The following is a 14,972-nucleotide window of genomic DNA, read 5'->3' as shown; positions in this document are numbered from 1 at the left end:
TCCCCAAAAGGACTTTCCTGTGCAACTTCTTTAGAATTCTAGTCTGTGGGGCCTATCTTCTCTTCTCCGGCAGTTTCTCACCCTGGACTTGAACTTTTGCTTCGTTTCTCTCCATTTAATTAGTGACCCCATCTCTTAGAAGGGATCGTTAGAAACCCACGGTGGCCCTGGAGATGCGAATCAGAACAGAATTCAAAGGGAAATAGAGGAACCAATGACTTGGAAGTCTGAAAGAGCACTCTAGTCCCTCTGACCTTAATAACATAACAAGTTCCCTTCTAGGCCACTTTACAGAGGCCCCAATTCAAACAGGCGCTCCTATTTACCTCTTCTCCCTGTTCATCTCAAATTTAAAAAAAAAAACTAGATTGAAGCCTGCTCTTGCATGGTTCTGATTATGTCTCACCTAGATGATGGTGGCCCCTCATAAGTCTTGTTAACTCTAGTTTCACCCACCCCGACCCATCTTACATTCTGTAAAGCCAAACCAAATGGAGAGAATCTAAAATCCTTAGCTTGCATTCAACAACCCAGCCCCAGTCCTCCAGCGATACCCAATGCTATTTTCATCTCCTACATGCTGGCCAAGCTTGCCTAGCCGTAATTCCAGACCATAGGTATGGTCGGGGCTGTTCTACTCCATACTTTGCTCATTCCAGTCTTAATGCCTAGAAATCCATCCTGGGCGTGTTGATCACTTACCTGTCCTCACTGGTCCACCTCAGATATCATCAATGGAAACAGTCTCTCCTTCCTATGAATTCTCATCAATTATATCATTTTATAAATAGACTGCATTTGACTGCATTTGCATTCTTACTAGGTTGTAAGCTACTGGCTGTCAATGACTGTTTGACTTGTATTTGCATCACTCAAAGCCTAAGGCTTTGCACTTAGTAAGTATTTAATAAAACCTCATTGATGGGTGAATGGACAAAATGGCACCTCTTCTCAATGCCTGTCTTCAAAATAGTTTAGTAAAAAGGCATTATGGTACTAGGTACATCAGAGCCTTTCCAAACTATGGCTCATTTTAGAACAGACTTTAACATAGTGCAAGTTTACCTTAAATCTTATCAATGGGCATTTTTCATTGGAACGGTGTGAAAGACCACAATAAAACAATATTTACCTTTAATATAGTCAGTCCTATAACACAGATCATAACTTCATTATAAATTTTGTTAAATGCAATTACTTTTGAAATTATAGTTGAAATTTTATAACCAGAGCCAGATACAGGAGAAACACTCAGTCCCCAACATAATATGGTTGGACTTAAGATTTTTCGACTTTACAGTGGTGTGAAAGCCATTCAGCAGAAACCGTACTTCGAATTGTGATCTTTTCCTGGGCTAACATATGAGGTATAGTACTCTTGTGATACTGGGCAGGGTACTGAGCTGCAGCTCGCAGCCGGCCACGTGATTGCAAGGGTAAACAACTGATACACTTATAACCATTTTGTACCATACAACCATTCTGTTTTTCACAGTCAATACAGTATTAAATAAATTACCTGAGATAGTCAACACTTTATTATAAAATAGGCTTTGTGTTAAATGACTTTGCCCAAGTGTAGGCTAATTGTAAGTGTTCTGAGTGTGTTTAAGGTAGGCTAAGCTACAATGTTCAGTGGGTTAGGTGAATTAAATGCATTTTTGACTTAGGATATTTTCAGTTTACCATGGGTTTACCAGGATGGAATTCTACCATAAAGCAAGGAAGACCTGTACTTAATTATATTTAAGATCACATTCACTACTTTTTAATTAAGAGCAATTCAGCATATTCTCTGCCTATTTTCTCCCCAGACTTTAAGCTGAGCACAACACTGCCTGAGGGGCAATATTTACTACCTTTAAGCCTTTCTGAGGGGGAGGTGTGTGTGTGTGTGTGTCCATCCCAGTCCGTGTGTGTGTGTGTGTGTGTGTGTGTGTGCACGCACACATACTTCTGGTTCTTGCTCCGCGATGCTTCAAGGTTTCAGTTTCACGGAGCATCAAAACCTCATTTCCTTCTAGCCTTTGATTTTATTGAAAGAAACATTAACTCACTGTTTTATAATTAAGAAAAGCTCTTTGTGCCTGCTACTTCTTCCTGCTTTGTTTTTTTCTTTTTCCTGGTGTAAAATTAGGGGTAAACAATATCAACAATTGAAAAAGAAATTGGGGAAACACCCTGCTGGTTTGGGCACCGTCTTCCTATTAAGTAGTTCTCCTGGTGGTGGCCCATCAGATGGTCCTAGGCACTCCTTCGCATCAGCTATTTCGACATTCCTATGCTTTCCGCTTTCTTCCCACTGTCTCAGGTCGCCTGCTGAGCTTTGGAGTCTGCATCATCCTTGTGCTCTTTGTTTTTGGAAGATCAGTCTCTAACAGAGACGGCTTACTTTTAGATAGACTTGGACTCTTTTTTTCCAATTTAAACTTTTAACTTTAAGACATGTACCTTTTAAAGCAACAATCTAAAGCAATTTTTTTTAACAGTCAAAAGAACCCAGAGGTAGAATCCAGCTGAATAATTTCCCCTTTCAATTTTACATTTTGAAATGTGTTCTGGCTTACATTTTGATTTCTAGGACTTTCAGACACTTCACTTTTCATTGTTCTTTGGGTCCAAGGTATAGTGGGTCTTAACTGGTTGGGGTGGGCAGAATGGCTTGACCCAAGACCTACATTAGTACCATATTCAGTTATGCACGACCTGGAAAGGATTGACCAAGACCTAGATTAGCACTGGGTCAGAAGTAAGGAATGGACCCAGAGCAAATGTGAAATCAAACGATGGAGCTGAGTGGCTGAGGCACACTGTTAGTGTCAACATTTACTGTGTACCTACTGTGTGCTTGGTACTGTGCAAAGTACTAAAGTTGCAGTGCTGAGCAAGACAGACAAACATTCCTAGAAAAGGAATAGATATTAAACAATTACACAATAAATACTCTGAAGGAGCATGATAGTGTGTAATAGAACTGAACCAGTCAGGGCAATTAAGGAAACTTACCCATTGAAAATGGCATTTAACTGCAGATCTGAAGGAAGAGCAGATAATGGAGGAGGAAAGAGTTCTCCAAGATGTAGTACATGAGGAGGCCCAGAGGTGAGAAAGAGCTTGGCATGTTGCAGAAACTGAGCAAGTGGCTGGAGTGCCAAGAGGCTGGGGATGGGCATGGGGTGGAGATTGCTGCAAAATGGGACTGGAAAGGTTTAACACAGTCTAAAAGTTATAACAAGCTCAGACATTAGCCAGGCAATCTTGTGCCTTAGTTGTGAGAGGTCCAGCAACAGGGATCCTAGATGCAAGGGGAAGTGGCTGTCTGCAGACTATCCATTCAGGCTCAGGGCTGGAGTATGAACCAGGCATACCTGTAGGTTCAAAGGACTCACCTAGATAAATGAGTCCTGGTTACTGAGTGCAGACCACATAGGACTGCAGGTGTGGAAAGAGACTGAGGTATGAGAGTGAGTCATCAGATTTAAGCAGTAGGAACAAAGCTAATGGCTGGTCATACAGACCAGGCCAATGTAATATGGGAGCCCAGAGGGAACCTGGAATTATCCCTGGGTCTGAAAAGCCACTCAAGAACAATGTGGGGCCCTGGTATCTTCACAGGGCCCCTGAGTCTTTATTTTGTAAAGATTTGACTGAACTCTAGATTTTCCTGGATCGTGGGTCTCATGCTCTTTGTATCTCTCTGCCTTATTCTGGGCTGGCTCAAGGGCTGGGCCATGGATCTAGCTGTGAGACACTGTGGAGGGGAGAGACTGGACCAAAGAAAAGGGGGGGTGTCAATGCTACTCTCCTATACTGTGGGGCTTTCACACTGTCGTTCTTTACAAGCTTTGAAAAGCATCTTTACAAGCTTTGAAAAGCATCTCTGAAATTGAACAGAGTAAAGCATTTCTCTTGAAAGCCTGAGTAGTACAGTCCTAAATCCCACACCATCTTGTGATGAAATCTCTTTTACACTCATATACAATCTCTTTCGATTTTTTCCTATCTCTTAATGTCTTAGTTGCTTTAAAAAAAATACATAGTTAGGTTTTCCAGCTTTGGGAAATTAAAGGCACACTGTGATCCTGGTTGGAGATAATAGAGTAGAAACGATCCAGAACAGCAGTGAGGGGTAGCTCAGTGCCACCAAGGAAGTTAATGCCTACTTAACACGTGTTAAAGATGAGCTGGATTTGGGGATTACGGCTCACCCTGAGTACTGGGGAACAAAATGAAGTGTAACTCTCACAACTCATTTTTCACCTTTTAATTTTCCCTTTTCTACTCCAATCCCCACCCCCCTTACCTCCAATTAAGATGTGGATCACATAGAAATAAGCCCTATTTTTCCCCTTGCTAGACATAATCTCATTTCAATCTTACACCAACCCAATTTTGAGGAAATCCTAGAAAGTTTGTGTTGTAAAACTCATATCAGAGGTGCCTTTGATGTGCCCTGGGTCATGGATTATGCAACATATTCTTGCTTCTGGGGCCCCCTGACACCAGGGAAAAACACATCACTCAGTGGCCCAGAATCTCATACTCAGTATCCTGCATCAGACAAAGAAAAAATAACTCTCTAAGGAATACTTGTGGTCCCTGGATGAGAAATGTTTTAATATTGGAGTTATTAGTTAACCCAAACTAAAGTCTTCTGCCCGCTATCTGGTGAGTTAGGTGTCTTTTAACTTGGGTTGGTGGGAACAGAAAGTATTCTCAGTCTCCTGTGAGCCCTGATGATGATTTTTCTCTAATTCTTTTGGATGGTTTCCCTCCCGGCCTTAGCTAGTTTCTCCCATGCTCATCAGTACTCTGCTGAAGACTCGAGGGGACTCTCTGCAGGGCAACCCAGCTCCATCTGTGCAGAATTCTCTCTGGTTCTCTGCCTTGTGAACTCCAGTCCCTTGGGCCTCCCCACATTCCCAGCTCTGTCTACTCAACTCAGGGAGGCCACGGGCCATTCTTCTGGGTTCCCCTCTCTGTGCCGTGGACTGGAGACTCTCTCCAGGCAGTAAGCTAGGGCAATTGTAGGGCTTGCCTCTGTCTGTTCCCATCTTTCAGGGATCACTGCCCTTTATTGTCTCACATCCAGTGCCTTGAATACCATCGGCTCATTTATTTTGTCTGTATCTTTTAGTTGTGCCAGGCATGAAATCCAGTCTTAGTTACTTTCACTTGGCTGAAAGCAAAATCCCTCCAGGGCTATTTTAAGGTTGTTTAACCTTGTTTTGACACTCACTTTTTGAGGCCCCACTCCATATGAAGATAAACACATAATGAGTGATCTGACAGTAAATCTTTATTTTGCATGAAAAGATTTTTATGACTTTTCTTTTGAAACTATTAATTTACAATTATTTAAAGTTTCTTAGCAAAGGAATTTTTAGAATTAAGAATTTCACCTACAAATCACTTTCAAATTAATTGTTAACACTAAATTGAGTAATGAAATTGCAAGAATTTTACATTTTTAGGTATACACTTATATATTTATTCATTTGGTTTTACATAGTTTTGCTGCCTTTTTAAAATTTCTTATATATTTTCATGGGCTGTTAAATAGCTCACAGGCCCTAGGAATTGGGCCTATAGTCCCCAGTGGGTAAAACAGCCCTGCTTTCTTTTGAGATTCAAAGTGGTAGTAACTACCACTTATAGTACCTTTATTCTCACCCCAATCATGGTCTCTGAGCATGAGATGCCCTTTGTTTCCCCAAATGCCAATAAGGCACTTCGACAGTTTCCATATTTTCCTCTGTTAGGTACTAAGCAGGAATAGGTTTGTCCCCTTGGGCAAAACTGTGGCCTTTATCCTTGGTGAAGCAAGTTCTTCACTAGCTCAAAAATTCCAGTGTCCTAGGGCCTCTGCTTTCAATCCTTTAAAATTAGTGGTTCTCCCCCAAGGCTATCTCCATCCCCTGCTCCTTCCCACCTTGAAGGGGAGTATCTGGCAATGTCTGGAGACATTTTTAGTTGTTACAATATTGGGGGAGGAGGGTTGCTACTATTGGTGTCTTGTGGGTAGAGGCCGGGGATGTAACTTAACATCCAACTGTACTCAGGACAGCCCCTCACAACAAAGAATTTTCCAGCCCACAATATCTACAGTGATGGGGTTGAGAAACACTGTCCTAAATCAATGTGGCCTCAGAGTGCAGAATTCTTGGGCTTACTCAGAAAAGTACCATTTCTGGTGGCCTTGTTGCCTATTTGTTTTTTAGATTTTTGTCTCAGTGAACTCGATTAATTCATATCATCCTAACTTTGAAGGGAACCACCATGGTATTTTTAGCAAAATTAGCTCAAAATATTCTCTATAAAAAGAGCAAGCTCTAGCTTCCCTAAAATCATAGACTCTGGGCCCCTGAGGAGGACCACAGGCTGTGACTTTGGCCACTGGAAATACTAGATTCACACCAAGGCTGGGCAGAAGGTCCACTGAAACATGGTGACTCTTTCTCAAGGGCATTTTTGTTCCTTGCTACTTCATTGACTGCTCAGCTAGAGCCAACTTTGCATAACTTAGAAATCAATGAGGTTTGTCCCCATCTAGCTATGACCATGCTCCATCACCATCCATTTTCAGTCTCACTAAAACAGATACTTTATAATCAGCAATTATTTTTGTATTTGTTCTGGGTTGAGTAGGAATTGTTACACTTCTTATGAACAAGAGGGAATTACATGGAAAATCCAATGGAAATACATGAGATGTCATTGACTCCTTTATTGGACAGGTCTGATTTATAATATACTTACCTGCCTAGAAATGAAGAGCTCTGTCTGAGTTAATTACTAGGAAACAGTACTGTCTGTCAATATTCTCTTTTTTCCCTATGTTCTTATCTGATATGGAAATGGACCAACCTTGTATTTCTTATCCTTGAGGTGTTCTGCTTCTGAGTTTGTGTATAAAACGCTATGTGTATTATACATAAACAAATTTTGGTAACATCTATACTTATCCTCGAATGTTTTCATACATTTGAGCTGGTAGTGTTTTTAGTTTCCCAAACATATGTTAGGCCAGCTTATATCTTTGGAACCTTAGCTCTTGCTGTTCCCTTTAGCTGAAATGCTTCTCTTGTCCTCCTCTTATAGGGGAGCAGCTACCTTTATTTTAATCAACTTAAATAGCCATCTCCTCTAAGAAACCTTTCCTTAACTTTCTCCCAGCTAGGACTGTCTTATTACTTTTGTGGACTTTAAGCAATTTTGCCTTTGTGGACCCTTTTCTCTATTAAAGTTAAAACTTATATTTTATAGTTGAATTGGTATAAAACTGAATTTAATAATATATTAAAATATTTTGGTACCTAACCTAAAAATTTATTATTTAAAAAAAAATTAAAATGTTTTCATAGGCCCCTAAAAGTATTATGGGTCCTAGACAGTGTATCTACTACGCCAGTTGGATAAGAGATCCCTGACCTCAAGAGTTAGAATTGGTGATTTGTGCTGCTATTATCCCTCTTATAACTCATTGAAAAACAAATATACAAACAAGTATAACAATCTTTTCCTAATGACTATTAGTCCCTTAAATACAGGGTATTTGGCTAATTCATTGCTTCTAGTTGTGTCTAATGGGATTCCTGGCATGAATTAGGGACTCACAAATGAACAAACAAATGATGCTATTCTGGTATTTTGAAACTTTGGACATCAAAAGACTCAAATTCATGAGAACATAGAGGGGCTAGGCTATACGAGAACCTTGGTCACTGCCATTTGGTACTCTTTTAAAAAGACTTCTGGAAACTTTTGCTTCTAAGAGGATGGAGTAAGATGTACATTCCCCATCCCTCCCACTAAATCAACCAAAAATCTTGGATGTTACATGTAAACAAAGCTCAGACAAAGAAAAGGTGGACTGGCTGGGGACTTCACATAACAACCAACACAATATTGAGTTCCCAGGATTTCTTTTTTTTTTTTTTTTTTTTAATTTATTTATTTATGGCTGTGTTGGGTCTTCGTTTCTGTGCGAGGGCTTTCTCTAGTTGTGGCAAGCGTGGGCCACTCTTCATCGCGGTGCGCGGGCCTCTCACTATCGCGGCCTCTCTTGTTGCGGAGCATAGGCTCCAGACGCGCAGGCTCAATAATTGTGGCTCACGGGCCCAGTTGCTCCACGGCATGTGGGATCTTCCCAGACCAGGGCTCGAACCCGTGTCCCCTGCATTGGCAGGCAGATTCTCAACCACTGCGCCACCAGGGAAGCCCCTCCCAGGATTTCTTTTTACCTCATATCTCAGAGTGGATATTGGAGAAGCTGACAACCTGGGATATTGATACTTGCAGACAAAACAGCCCCAAGAATGCCTGCCACCTCTCTAGCCAAAGGGCCTGGAAAAGGGCAGCCTAGCAATGCAGCAAACTTTTAGAAAATAACCCTTTGACTATATCCAAAAACCACAGAAAAACTGCAGTCCCATCTCTGTCTCTGTCAGCAAAGACCAAGTGGGGACCCTGGACTTCTACCCTTGCCAGGCTATAAGGAGGCTCCCCTAGACTCCTGCTGGGGTCATATCAGAGAAGGCCAAGTAGGGAGCCAGGACTTTAGTTCATGCTGGGCAGTAATGAGTAGGCCCCCATCCCTGCTCAACAGTATCAGGGGAAAACATGGCGGGGAGCCTAGACTTTTACCCCCTTTAGGCAGTAATGAGGCATCCCTACTTTCTCCTCCCTGGAGTGGTATCAGAGGGGGACTAGTGGAAATCAGTTTTATCATTACACAACAATAGCAAGGCCATAGTGTCAGTGGAGGCCATGTGGGGAGCTGTGAAGAAGTACCTAACCCCCTCCCCAGCCAGGGTGGTATCAGTGGGGCCCTATTGAGGAGCCTGAACTCTACTGCTGCCCAGCAAAAGGGGTCCCTCCCCAACTAGCTGTCATAGGAGGCCAAGTGGAGAACCCGGACTTCTACCTTCACATGGCACTAACAAGGTGACATTCCCCGTACCTACTAGAGGAGTGTCAGAGGAAGTATGATAAAACATAAGCTTTAAACAGGATCCTGAGTCTTGTAACAACCCAAGGTCAATCAAAAATCACTCTTCATACCAAGAACCAGGAAGATCGCAAACTGAATAAGAAAAGACCATCAACAGACACCAAAACCAAGATGATATAAAATTATCTGACAATAATTTAAGTGGCCATCATAAAAGTACTTTAACGAATACTTACAGACATGCTTGAAACATGAAAAAATAGTCTCAGCAAAGAAATAGAAAATATAAAGAAAAAGCAAATATAAATTTTAGAACTAAGAAATATAACAACTGAAATAAACTCAATGGATGGACTTGGCTCAACACCATAATGGGGATGGTAGAGGAAAGAGTCAGTGAACTTGAGGATAGAATAATAGAAAATATCCAATCTGAACAACACAGAGAAAATAGACTTGGGGAGGGGGGATTAAGAGTGTCAGGGACATGAGGGACTACAACAAAAGATCTAATATTCATGTCACGGGAGTCCCAGAAAGAGACGAGAGAGTGGGTTAAAAAGTTTTCCAGGAATAATGGCTGAACACTTTCCCAAATTTGGGAAAAAAACATAAACCCATAGATTCAAGTAGTAAGAAATCTCTAAGCAGCATAAACCTAAAGGAATCCACACCAAGGCACATTAATAGTCAAAAGACAAAATATACATCTGATAAGGGACTTGTATCCAGAATAATACAAAGAACACTTATATCTTGAAAATATCCAAATCTTTTGGTTTTTTTGATTTGATTATTTCACAAAAGAAGATAGAATAATGGGCAATAAGCACCTGAAAGGATGCTCGATATCATTTGTTATTTACAAAATGAAAACTACAATGAGATATTATCTCACACTCGAATGACTATAATAAAAAAGATAGGCAATAAAAATGTTAGGATGTGGAGAAAGGAGAACACTTATTGTTGCTGACGGCAGTGTAAAATGACACAACCACTTTGGAGAACACTTCTGCAGTTTCCTTTAAAAAATAAAACAATTTAGCGTGTGGCCCAGTAATTCCACTCTTAGGTATACATCCACAATAAATGAAAGTATACAGACGTTCTTAGCATCATTATCCATAATACTGGATACAACCTAATATTGGATACAGCAAAAATTAGAAACTACCTACATTTCCACCAATTGGTAAAGGTTCTATAGCCGTACGATGAAATACATTCAGTAATAAAAAGGAAAAATTACTGATATGTGCACTATGACATGAATAAACTTCAAAAACATTATGCTAAGAATCCAGGTCAAGAGACCACATATGGAATGATTATATTTATTTGAAATATCCGGAAAAGGCAAATCTGTAGAGACAGAATAGTGACTAGCTGGGCTGGAGAGGTGGTGAGGGAGGTGATGGTGGGGATGACAATTATTTTGGGGGGAGAAGGAAAAAGTGCTAAAATTGTTTTATGATCATTGTACAACTTGGTAAATTTATTAAAAGATCATTGAATTGTACACTTGAAATGGGTGAAGTATATGTGAAATATACCTTACTATAGTTACTGATTATGTATAGTATACATACATAGATACATATATGTGTGTATATATATATATTATATATGTAGTCTCCATACACATATAAAAAGCTAGTTTGTATTTTGAACCAGAAGAGTGAATAGAAAGGAGAACTTTATATGATATCCAAAGCCTGTCTTGTATTCTCCATTTCATTGCTATTTTTTATTAACTGTATGGAGAAGCCATCTAAAATACTAGGTATGTCTGATGCCTTTGTTTTTTCTGGTGCCCATACCTACTTCAAGGTGATTAAAAATTTAATTTTCTTTTCAGATGTATGGTTCTGTGTTTAGTTGATGCTAACAGTAGGACTCATCTAAATCATAAATACTGATAAGTGAATTCTAAAATACTTGGATTAAGTAAGGATAAAATGAAACCAATATATGGTTGCCAAATCAACTCAATGTGTGTTCTATGTATGGGTTTCTTTCTAATTGTAAAAAAATATTATTTATTCCTAAATCATGAAATAGATGGTGAAATAACAGATATATTATGGGTATTTTATAACAGGTAATATCCAATTTTAATTGAAAAAATTAAGTTGCCTAAAAATTAAATAATTTAAACACTATAATTGGTATGGACTTAATACTACACATAATGTTACATTTGATCAGAGAAAGTTTTAGTCGACACGTGAGAAGCTGGCATTTCAAAAAGAGAAGGAAATGTATTTTAAAGCTTTATTTTGGAAAAATATAAGGACGGACTTAAAGACAGAATTAAGTTAAGAACATTAATTCATGACCTTTAAGAAAAAATGCGCTTGGCCAGTTGCATAGACTAGCAGTCCCCGTGCCAGTCTTCATATCACAATCTGTAAGAACTATTGGGAAGTCTGACACAGAAACAGAACAAACAAAAAATAATGACTCGAAAGCAGATACCTGAAACATGTCAAGTATTGCTTTGGATAGAGAATAAAAGGTATAGTGGAAAATTCTTTTTACTGGGCTGTGGAAGTTTCAGAAAAGACTAAAATCTCTATTTGTTGTTGTTATTGTTTGAAGAAGAACCAAAACTAACTGATCTTTTAATACAGGAATATTTTCAGTTCAAAGTAGGACAGAAGAGTTCTAACAAATATTTAAAATACTCTGCTGTAGCCCAGCTACTCCGTTCTTATAGGAGAATGTTTATGGTGTCAGTGTTTTGTGTTTGGAACACACACACACACACACACACACACACACACACACACGCGCGCGTGCGCGCGCGCGCGCGCGGCTGAGGGAACCCAGTGAGAGGGATCAGTGATGTATTAATCCAGAGTAGTTAATAGCCCTGCAGTCAAGGGAGCAAGGGCAAAGAGTGGTCAAGGAAGGAAGTCAGGGATTAGTGCCTCAGTGCTAAATGTCAGCTCCAAAGGGAGAGGCAAAGGCAGAAATAAACGAGTCCCTAGATTGCAAACTGCAAGGATGAGGCACAGAAAGGGGAGATCCACACAGAACGGACAATAACAAATGTTTTGTCGCGAAAACTGCGTTCATGGCATGAGCACAGTCTACTGGGTTATGGCACTGTGCAGCACCAGGCGATTAGAATTCTGTTCACTATAACTGTGTGCACAGGAGCTCCCTACCTGGTCATTTAGGCTCAGAGACTGTTCATGGCTAGTATACATTCTTTTCTTTTCTCTGGACTGATTATTAGTCTGACTTGACTGTGTTGTAGATTAGTGTTTTGCATTGTTTGTACACACCTTGCTTATCTAGAGGGTAGCTGATATTTTTATGTAGGACTGCTAAACATATGGTTCTTAACACCATGCCATCTATTTTCTATTTCAGCCTGGACAGTTTAAGACGGTGCAGCCTTGCTACATGTTGTAAGAAATGGCTGTAGGAAACAACACTCAACGAAGTTATTCCATCATCCCGTGTTTTATATTTGTTGAGGTAGGTGTATTTATTTGCCTTTACAGACAAATTGGAATAATTGTAGCAGTTTTTATGCTGAGAACTTGGATTATTTTGTAAAATTATTTAATCTTATGATAATGAAATTTTGATAGCATAAATATTGGTAAAGAATTAATAAGATATGCCAAGTGTTTCTTGAATAGGAAACCATAGAACAAGGTTCATGTACGGCATACAAAATAATTGTGTTTTATTAGATTTCTTTTATTTTCAGTGGTGACTTGAATGTATTATTAATTATGAATGCAGCATTTTGATTAAATTATTTTTTGAAAAATCAATATCATGTTTTAGGAATTCAATAAATGAGGTTTACAGATAATGTTAGTTGAGGCCTTTTGCCTTGGAGCCCATATAAAGAAAAAGAAATCTTAGAGTTGACTCTTTCCACTGGGCATTTTTCTTTAGTGGGATATTGAGAACTTCTATAGTGTGCAACTTCTTTTGTTCATAAATGATTTTGTTGAGTTGCTCCAACTTTGTACCAGCAAACAATTTCTCCAGCCTCTTTTTGGTTAAACTTCCTGCACCCTTTCCCCACTGTACCTCCCTTTCTATAATGTTTGCTATGGAAGAGACAACGACATGGAAATTTTAGGAAATTTGGAATAATATGATGAAAAAAAAAAGCTACTCCAGGTTATCTCAAAATAAGATGTTGATTTGCCAGAGATGACATTATAAGCCTTCTCCAAGAGATAGAGCATCTACTCCAAGAAATAGAGCATCTAACAGATTGGTTTTTATCCTGAAAATTGTGTTTAAAATATGACAATATAAAGAGCTGAAAAGTAAATGTCCTGAGTTTCCTTTCTGGGTAACTACCCATAGAGTCTCTCCATCCCAAGGATCATCTGTAGCTTGTTCTTATGTTATGGGGCAGGGGATCTTTTTGGCTGAGTATGGGAGGAATATGCACATTGATCCATTTTATTACCTGTGTGAAAACAGACACTTGAATTAAACCACTACTGATATTAGCAAAAATGTACTTTCAGTACATACGTTATTTAAACACAGCCTATGAATCAATGAAACAAGTTTTTGTTTGTTTGTTTGTTTTTATCTTCTAGCTCTTGAAATAACTTTAGCTGTTTACATAGTCAGTTGGATAATTTTGAGCATTCTGATTTTGGGGCCAAGTATATATGTTTGGCTGATCCTTGAGTTTCACCTTATAGATATCCCTTGGTAGTTTAGATGAACAAATGTTACTAGATGATTTATTTTCTGGTGATATTTGTGAACCTGTTTGTATTGAAAAACCAGGTGGAAATATAGGAGATTAGGTTGGGACAGAGGTGTTGATATAAGTTAAGATACTCAGACTCAAGCTGTATCTCTGAAAGGGTAAACAAAGAACTCATTTCTCAACATAAACACATATTCTTAATACTCTTATCTTGCTATACAAGGCCAAGAATAACTCCTTTCAGACAATAACTGTACATTATATATATAGTGGGTTCTAGTTACTATTGTTCATATTGAAATTGTAATGTAGAAAAAGGAGTCCTTTCTCTCACTGCTCATGGGGGAAATGGTAGAAGGCTGTAACATTATATTTTTCAATGTTAAAACCCTTTCTCTTTTGTCATAAGAAAAATAAAATTTTAAAGTAAATAGGGGTAATTTAGAATAAGTCACCTGTCATCATCCTTATCCTCACGGTAGCAATTTCATTTTAAATTTTCTTAAAAATCGAACAGGAAACAAACCTTAAAGTAAGAGATTTAATTTATTGCAGGAAGCTCTAGCTCTAAAGATTTTCAGCCCTCTAATGTGTGAATGATGAGCTTGATGAGTAGAGCAAACAACAAAAGACATAAATTAATCTTTGTATGCCTTAACCTGACACAAACATAAATATAAGAAAAATCTTGGAGAGGAAAGATAGCTTATTCTTTTTCTTGCTGTATTGTCATTCTTACTTTGCATAGTTTAAGACATATCACTGACTTATCTGAAACAATCAGGAGAAAGAAAAAGTAGAAGTGAAGTAGAATAAAGTAGAAACTGAGAAGGGAAGAGGTGACTCTCAAAGTGGCTTTCATGATTCTCATGCATTTCATTTATCAAATGCTTATTGTTAAATGTACCCCATGTTCGTTGCTGCACTATTTACAATAGCCAAGATATAGAAACAACCTAAGTGTCCGACAATAGATGAATGTATAATGCAATTGTGGTGTATATATAAAATGGAATATTATTCAGCCATCAAAAAGAAGTGAAATACTGCCATTTGTGACATGTATGGATCTCAAGGGCATTACACTAAGTGAAACAAGTCAGTCAAAGAAAGACAAATACTGTATGATTGTGAAATCTAAATATGTGGAATACATATGTGGAATCTGAAAAGGAAAAAAAAAACAAGCTCATAGATACAGAGAACAGATTTGTGGTTGCCAGAGGTGGGGTACAGTGAGGAGGACAGAAATGGGTAAAGGGGGTCAAAAGGTTAAAAATAATTTTTTTAAGTCTCTTCTGAGATTGCACA

General features: G+C 38.8%; 1 protein-coding gene across 8 annotated transcripts in view; it reads left to right on the top strand.

Moving 5' to 3' along the window:
* PLPPR1 (phospholipid phosphatase related 1) overlaps positions 1-14,972 on the top strand; it is a 274,835-nt gene that overhangs the window by 128,300 nt on the left and 131,563 nt on the right. For 4 of the 8 annotated variants that reach the window (XM_082468763.1, XM_082468756.1, XM_082468758.1 and 1 more), the window contains exon 2: positions 12,338-12,445. In XM_082468763.1, the coding sequence (XP_082324889.1) occupies positions 12,383-12,445 (63 nt within the window). In that variant the 5' untranslated portion in view covers positions 12,338-12,382. Of the gene's footprint in view, positions 1-11,083; positions 12,160-12,335; positions 12,446-14,972 lie in introns of those variants that run through there. The other 4 variants (XM_082468759.1, XM_082468761.1, XM_082468757.1 and 1 more) reach the window with 3 other exon arrangements.

This window comes from Balaenoptera physalus (genome assembly GCF_965194825.1).
Source record: "Balaenoptera physalus genome assembly, chromosome: 7".
In the NCBI taxonomy this organism is placed as follows: domain Eukaryota; kingdom Metazoa; phylum Chordata; class Mammalia; order Artiodactyla; family Balaenopteridae; genus Balaenoptera; species Balaenoptera physalus.
The sequence above is the reverse complement of the archived record's forward strand: the minus strand, read 5'-3'. Positions and strand labels throughout refer to the sequence as shown.